This window comes from Sinocyclocheilus grahami, unplaced genomic scaffold, assembly GCF_001515645.1.
Source record: "Sinocyclocheilus grahami isolate Dianchi unplaced genomic scaffold, SAMN03320097.WGS_v1.1 scaffold632.1, whole genome shotgun sequence".
Classification (NCBI taxonomy): domain Eukaryota; kingdom Metazoa; phylum Chordata; class Actinopteri; order Cypriniformes; family Cyprinidae; genus Sinocyclocheilus; species Sinocyclocheilus grahami.
In genome coordinates, this window is record NW_015505811.1 from 567774 (window position 1) to 575571 (window position 7798).

Here is a 7798-nt window from a genome sequence, read left to right on the forward strand (position 1 = left end):
GCAGGGTTTTTTATGACTACATTCATAACCTTCAATATGGCCGAGACCCTACAGGGCAAAATACAGTCAGATCAGAGTTACTCATTGTGCGGTGTAAGTTTCCTAAATGACTTCATTTACTCACGTGTTGGTTAAGTGTCTAATCATTATAAAGGTGGAATACACGAGATTTGGCGTGGGTCTAATGTCTAATTAGCCTATTCTGCAGCTCCTAGAAAACTAGACGCTGATTCAAGTCAGTCAGTGTGGGTAGTTCTCTGTCTTTCCGTGTGGGCTCTCAGAGCGCATCAAGAGTGCAATTGCACCTCCTTGTGGTTAGTGATGGTAACTGCATAGACCTTATGAAGTCTTGAGGAGGGAAAGATTTTGTTAAATCTTTACCAGATAGTAAAAAAAAGAGACAAACCATTTTGTTGGTGTTTTTTTAAATAATGGTTTTCATTGTGTACATGTTTGTATAAAAAATGATATAACATCACTAGGCTTGTAGATTTTAGACTATGCTAGAATGCCCATTATCCTTTGACTGTAGCCTAATGGGGTTTCTTGTGTTTTACATTTGTATACTTTCTCTTTTTCCGCAGGTTTGGAATGAGAACCGTGTTTCTTTTTGCACAGAAGCCTAGTTTGAAGCTGCTGCAAGTGTAAGATGCCATTTACCTGAACTTTATTTATTTTTTTGCTCAGCAGTGAGGTCTGTAGTGTATATATATTAGCATTCCCATTCATCTCAGTGGCAGTGGAAGTATGCTTGTGTCCATCTTTGCTCACTAATAACTCTGTTGATTGGCTGATGGCACAAGAACATGCATAAACTGTGATGTCAGAGGCAGCAGATAGAGGTAGAGATAAGTCTATTTTAACGCTTTTAAGATAATCTAAAAAGAATCAGTCATTGGCTAAATATTTACTGTAATATACTGAAATACTTTTGATTATATGTAGCTTAAAATACACAGCCAATTTTGAATGGCTGTCAATTGAAAAAAATGCTTTTTGCTTTTACAAAGGTGTAGTTACGACCATGCTGACCAGCCTTTGTTTATAAAACCTAGGAATATCACAGAAACATGTAGAATATATGATATCTGCCTGGACTGATGCTTGGTAACTTTAACGTGGTGGAAGGGTCATAAGCCATGGTTTCAAACTGTTTTTAATGACTTGGTTTCATATTCCAAGTTCCATGTGCCTCCACTAACCCATTGGAATGTTAAGATGTTATATATTTACTTATTTATTTGTATTAGCTATTTTATTTTTTGCAAGTCTCATTAATTGCTTTACCTTTAAACAAATGTCTAAAAAGGCTTAACTTAAAATATCCAGGTCCAGCCTAGTGTTTATATAAAAAAAGAAATATTAATATTATGAAAGAAAATTTCAGATTTTAGGTAGGAACACTTTAAGAGGCTCATTTTCATGCACTTTATCCAGGAAGCCGAGGTTAAAATAAGGGTAGAGGGTCTCGGTGAAGGTGTCCTTGAAGGTGTAGAGGTGTGTCATGCTCTCGGCATTGTAGAAGGACACCAGGCCTCTTTTGTAGTCCAGATACACGCCGATCCTCGCCAGTGGCTCTTCCAAAGACAGCAATGTTGGCGGAGATGTCCCGGCCATATACTGAACTCCATATGATAGTGAGAGCGTCCAGAAGCCATTGGCAGGCATGGTATTGATGACACCTTTTCTCGTGACGGATTCACGAGCGACTCCCACGGTCCACACGGTGCTGCTGTACACCTCCACCTCCCAGTAGTGGCGTCCTTTAGTGAACTCTTGACTGCCCAAGAGAGACAGCGCGGCATTGAATCGCTGTGGATTGTCCTGCACCGTGGTGTTGAAGGTCTGGTAGCGCACACAGGTGAGCGAAGATGTAAGACTGAGCCAGGGGTTGGCTGTTTTGGAGTTAAATGTGATGGCTGAGGGAACTAGAAAGGGAACAATGTTGCAGAGAAGAGTTAGTTCATGCATCCTAGAAGTCGTACAAAATGCAGATGAGTTTGGGTGCCATCAGTTCAAACAGCTGATAAAAAAGATCATAATGATCCACAAGTAATCCACACAATTCCAGGCTATGAATTCATGTCTTGTGAAGCAAAAATCTGCATGTTTGGAAGAAAAAAGAAATACATCATTAATACATTTCTAACTTCAAACCAACTTCTGGCTAAAATATGAATCTATTATCCATAATATTGCCATAATATTGCTTTCATTATTTTGGATTATGGTCTGGTATTTTGGCCAGAAGTGACAGTTTAAAGTTCAAAATATCTTAATGATGGATTTGTTTCTTACAAACATGCAGATGTTCGCGTCATAAAATGTTAACTGATGGACTGGAGTGGTGTGGATTACTTGTGGATTATTGTAATGTTTTTATCAACTGTTTGGACTCTCATTCTGATGGCACCCATTCACTGCAGACTCAGAGGATCCATTGGTGAGCAAGTGATGGAATGCTAAATTTCTCCAAACCTGTTCTGATGAAGAAACAAACTACATCTTGGATGGCCTGAAGGCATGTCAATTTTCAGCAAATTTTAATTTTCGATTGAGTTATTCTTTGGAATTTTATTATGCATTTACACAGCATGATTCAACGTGAACATTTTTTTTATTTTTATTTAGGATCATTCTCAAACCTGGATAGATGCTTAGCTTCAGTGACTTCCACACTCTGTACTGCAGGGGCCCAGCGAAGCGACCCTCACACAGTCTGGGGGGCGTCAGTGCTGGCTTCTCAAACTTCGGTGGCTGCCTACTTGAAACAACACAAGCCCAGAAATAAAAACAATTCAACTTCCTCATGAAAATATTAGTGAAAATTTTAAATGTAACAGATCCATAGAGGTCTCTCACCTTTGAAGCAGGCCCTTTATACTCTGCAAAAAAGAAATTGGCTCAGTTCGAGAGGTAGGGACAGACGTTTTCCACATGAGATCAGTGTTTGAAACTGAGCTACACCTCTTTTTTTTCATCCACAACTGGAAAATCCCCTAGTGCTGCACTAATGGCATTACCTTCCCATTGCAAAGCTGAGATAATTACACTGCATCCTGTGTTGACCCAAGTGATATCCCACAGAGCTTTCTGTCAGCAGTTAAGTATTGAAATGATTAAGATATATTATTAAAAAATATATTTTCTTTTCAGATCTTAAATTTTAACATCATTAATACATGTTTTAACATTACTTAAAAATATTATTTAGTATCATTTGTATGAATATATTATATACAACATTACATTGCATCTCATCTTTCTTTAAAGGGTCGTTCCCACTGACAGTATATCACTTGAGGTCAGCAAGTCTCGTGCACTTGACTGTAAATAGGCAAGTTCCTTCTCTACTGCAGTATCCAACTGTATCTGGTGCCGGATTACACAAGCGTCACTGTCTGCACACCCATTGTCAGCAATCTGACACTCCAGTTCCGCCTCAAATCACCACCTCCCAATGAAAATAAATGTCTTTTGGTTCTGCAGATATCTGTCAGTGTGACGTCTGGCTTTGCACTCACCCTGAGTAGTGTGTGAGGATCCTTTTCACTGAGTTTGTCCTCGATGTCGTTCATAGCTCTGCGCAGGCGTGATATCTCCACACTGAGTAGGGCCTTGTGCTCATCCAGCCTTATCAGCTCTCGCCGTTCCTCTGTCTTGAGCTTGACCTGCAGGAGTTTCTCTTCCTGGTACAGGAACTGATGAAGCTCGCTGAACTGTGCCTCGATTCTCTGCTTCAGATCTGCAGTGTGGTCCTAGGTTGAAAAACAAGAGAATTTGAGGTGATTTTTGCCTCAGAGGTGGAAGACAACATGCATTTGACAATTGTGACCCTGGAGCACAAAAGCAGTCTTAAGTCGCTGGGGTATATTTGTAGCAATCGCCAAAAATACATTATATGGGTCAAAATTATTGATTTTTCTTTTATGCCAAAAATCATTAGGATATTAACTAAAGATCATGTTCCATGACAATATTTTGTACATTTCCTACTGTAAATATATTAAAACTTAATTTTTGATTAGTAATATGCATGGCTAAGAACTTTCGACTTTTTCGGCGATTTTCTCAGTATTTAGATTTTTTTGCACCCTCAGATTCCAGATTTTCAAATAGTTGTATCTCGGCCAAATATTGTCCTATCCTAACAAACCATACATCAATGTATGGACGAAAACAGTTGAAAAATTATACAAAATATTTTATTTTGTGTTTGGAACAACATGAAGGTGAGCACACTCTAAATAATGGTTCTTTATTGGCATCTATGGTTCCATGAAAAACCTTTAACTTGCATGGAATCTTTCATTGCACAAAAGGTTCTAAAAAAGTTTCTCTAGATTGTTACTAGATTATTAAAATGTTTTTCACACAAATAAAAGAATGGTTCTTTTAAGAACTGTTCACTGAAAGGTTCTTTGAGGAACCCAAAACGGTTCTGCATCACTGCAAAAACATTCTTCTGGAACCTTTATTTTTAAGAGGCTAAATGATGACAGACTTTTCATTTGTGGGTGAACTATACTTTTAAGAACATAACTTTGAATTCATGTTGATTTGAACCTACAAGTTATTATACCTACTGGAAAGCATCAAGAATTTAGATGATTAGGTGTTAGTCAGGTTAGGATCAGGAATCTTTTCCAATGCTTTTCCAGTTAAGAGGTATTGGAGAGTATGCATGAGGTTTAATTTCTTCTTACCTTCAGTTTCTTCACCTCCTCTTCAGTCTCTCTCTCACACTCTAGAGCAGTGTTGAGCTCTTTTTGAAGACCATTTGCTGAAGTGGTTAGAGAAGCCTGTACAACACAAACAACGTGAGCTTTCAGCTGAGCTGAGGAAGTTAGAAAACATGTCTTTGATTCTTACCCTATATCTCTGCTCTGCATCTTGCAGGCATACCAGCGTGTGAGCCCGGTGATCCTGAGAGATCCCACACACCAGACACACCAGCTCCTGGTCTTCCTCACAATACAGCTTCAGCTCTTCTCTGTGTCGACTGCAAAGTGGGGTTGGAGGAAACGTGTCTGATAACCTGGTCAGCCGATCCCCACTTTCCTCGATCCCCTGGCAGTAGCTCTCCACGATGTTGGCCACGATGCGGTTGGGTCTGTAGCTATGGCCTGGAAAGACTTTCCGGCACTGAGGACAGGAACCCGATCCACCCTGGCCTTTTCCACGAGGACCGCTCCAGTAACTCATAATGCAGGCCTCGCAGAAAGTGTGGTCGCACGGCAAGGAAACCGGGCGCTTGAACAGGTCCAGGCAGATGGAGCAGGTGAGATCCCTGCTTAGGCGCTGCGCAGAGCTCTTGGACACTCGAGGACTGATTTTCTTTTCCATTTTGTCCTGTGTGGGAAGATTGTTGGATATCTAGTGTGTTTTCTTCTGTGGTGTTTTTTTCTTCGTCTCTTCCCTCCCAGCTCTCTCAGAGCTCTGGCCCCGTCTTTCCTGTTGATTATGAGAGAGGATAGGGGGAGCTGAGGGGGCGGCTCTTGTCTCAGGCTTGATCCTGCCGAAAGTTGGCTGGAGTTGCACGTCCCCTCTGCTTTGCTTTAACACGACGTCAGACCTACAGCCAGGAAACCGAGAACCGAGACATGGACTGTTTATTTTTAGCGAAAGCCTCTTCTATGCATTGGTCCTCATTAATTCCATTTCAAGAAACTTTATTGCACAAATTCAGTAACCTGGTATTTATCCAAAACCTTTTAATCCCTTTCATATCACTGTGCGTATGTCAGCACAAAAAGCTTTGTGAGAACAACAAGATGTGCCCTACTTTCTTTTTAAACTTTCATAAAGAACATAAGTGTATTCAAATTTGAAAAGCTAATTTTTTGATGCATCATTTATATTTTTTAAAGTTTGGTCTCACAACTTCCACCCAATTACTTAATATTGTATTTTATTATATTTATCAAAGTGTATTCATCAAAGTTCTATCTCACAAATTCTATCACTATTCTATTCTATTCAGAAAATCTACTTTTCTTGCACTAGTACCAGTTACTTTTAAAATAATTTATATATTTTATTTAATTTGATAGAAAATCTAAATCTGAGTCTGGTCTCACAACTTCTTACAACTTGATTTGTAATATGTTTTTATTGCTACATTCTCTGTGCTTTGTAAGTGCTGTTGAGGTTTCCAATGTTGCATGCCTGTGAAGCAATATTTAGTTTTCTCTCCTGATTGACAATAAAGTGAATCTTATTCATTTATTAACCAAATTGTAATTTAGTATTATTTCAGTGTAAACTAGCAAATTTTCCAAAGTTAGTATTTGAGGACGACTGCTAAGACAGTTTTTTTAATCTTTGAAAGTGCCATTGTGGTCTGCACATGCCTGCAGCAGTGGCTGCTGTAATCTCAAGGGACTGCAAGCCAAAAAGAAAGAGTTGGATTTGAACTTCCTCCCCATATTCCCCAGGACCGCTCGGCCTACGCTTCTTTCCTGTTCGTCTGGTATTGTTGAAGTTTAATTCAATATATCCTGCCCCTCTTCCAAGTTCCCTGAAAAAAAAGAGATGGTGCTACAGCTATAATACAGAGAAGAATAGCCAAAATGATGTTTGAATAAACATAGATAGTCGCGGAGTGTCTCTTGGGAAATACAAAGTCAAAGTCTTGCGGGCTCAGAGTGACTCAGAAATGGGTTTTGGTTCAACTCCGCAGTGGTGTATCGCAATCTCCACAGGAAACTTGGCAGTCACGATAGGGGCTTTTAAATCAGAGACTGTTTTACAGTTGTTTACTAGCATTGGGAAATTCCACCCCACTTCAGTTGGGTGGGTTCAAGAGTTTTGGGGCTAAATTAGGAAAACAAGAAACCCGCAGTAGGAACCAGTTGGTAAGCCTTGAGGTTGAGGATTCTGCCTGCAAGATGGGACCGTGTTTGAACTGTTCTCTGATTCGTGTGAATCAACAGCATACAGTCTCAAGTGAGTTTCAGCTTGAGTCAGCATTTGATTCCATTCCAAGGACGTTATCATGCACAGCTGAACAGATGCTCTAATATTCCCTACTCCATGTGTGTTAGAACATGCTGGAGGAATGCTTATATATACACAACCTGAGGTCATGTTGTAGATTGCTTTCAGCATTTAATGCTGGAGACTGCAAAATAATAGCTGTTGTGACACGTTTCAAAGCTGTGACATAGTTCATCTATAATATAATTCAACCTATTTTTATATATATATACATGCACTTTTATAACTTTGTATGAATTAAATATGTACTTGATTAATTATATATATATATATATATTCCAAAAAAAGTTAAGTAGAAAAAGGTAGAAAAGCTAATTTTCTGATAATTATATTTATCAAAGTTTTCTCAGTGTTCTGAACTGATAGTTAATCTAAATCTATGTATAATTATTATACACACAATTCATATTAACTATGAGGTGATTTCAATTATTATTATTATTTTTTTACTTTACTTTTACGGTTTTCGTAGAAACATAGGTAAGGTAACAACATATGTCTTGTCTCCTGATTGCGATAACAGCGGAAAAAAAAGAAAAAAGAACGGCAAGGCAAACGATACCAGTGAAACTATCTGAATTTCATCGCCAGGCCTTTTTATCATGGTCCTTGATTTTCAAACATAACTTTTCACCACATAAGTATATATGGAACAATAAGGACATCTTATATCAATGCAAATCACTTTTTCTGAAACATTGGTTTGAAAATGGTATCACATTGGTGGATCAGTTATTTATTGTAAATGGTTCTCTCTTTACCTATAACGAGTTTTTGGCACATTATAATATTCCAGTAA

General features: G+C 38.7%; 1 protein-coding gene across 2 annotated transcripts; it reads right to left on the reverse strand.

Annotated features, from left to right (window-relative positions):
• Positions 1-615: 615 nt before the first annotated feature.
• LOC107558132 (zinc-binding protein A33-like) lies at positions 616-5418 on the reverse strand. 2 transcript variants are annotated; one of them, XM_016241757.1, is made up of 6 exons: positions 4873-5418; positions 4707-4802; positions 3525-3758; positions 2863-2885; positions 2646-2761; positions 616-1928 (listed from the first exon to the last, which is right to left on the reverse strand). In XM_016241757.1, exons 1-6 carry the CDS (start codon positions 5344-5346, stop codon positions 1384-1386), a joined length of 1488 nt encoding a protein of 495 aa, XP_016097243.1. In that variant the 5' UTR covers positions 5347-5418; the 3' UTR covers positions 616-1383. The 2 variants fall into 2 exon arrangements, with proteins under 2 accessions (XP_016097243.1, XP_016097242.1); XM_016241756.1 differs by having other exon boundaries at positions 2646-2764.
• Positions 5419-7798: the final 2380 nt, after the last annotated feature.

What these genes read in the sequence shown, in the direction of transcription:
- LOC107558132 (XM_016241756.1), bottom strand. Translation starts at nt 5,346, where the DNA reads ATGGAAAAGAAAATCAGTCCTCGAGTGTCCAAGAGCTCTGCGCAGCGC. An exon ending in AGGAGGTGAAGAAACTGAAG is followed by an intron (nt 3,759 to 4,706) that starts GTAAGAAGAAAT and finishes TTTTCAACCTAG; the next exon opens with GACCACACTGCAGATCTGAA. An exon ending in ATCCTCACACACTACTCAGG is followed by an intron (nt 2,886 to 3,524) that starts GTGAGTGCAAAG and finishes TCTTTTTTGCAG; the next exon opens with AGTATAAAGGGCCTGCTTCA.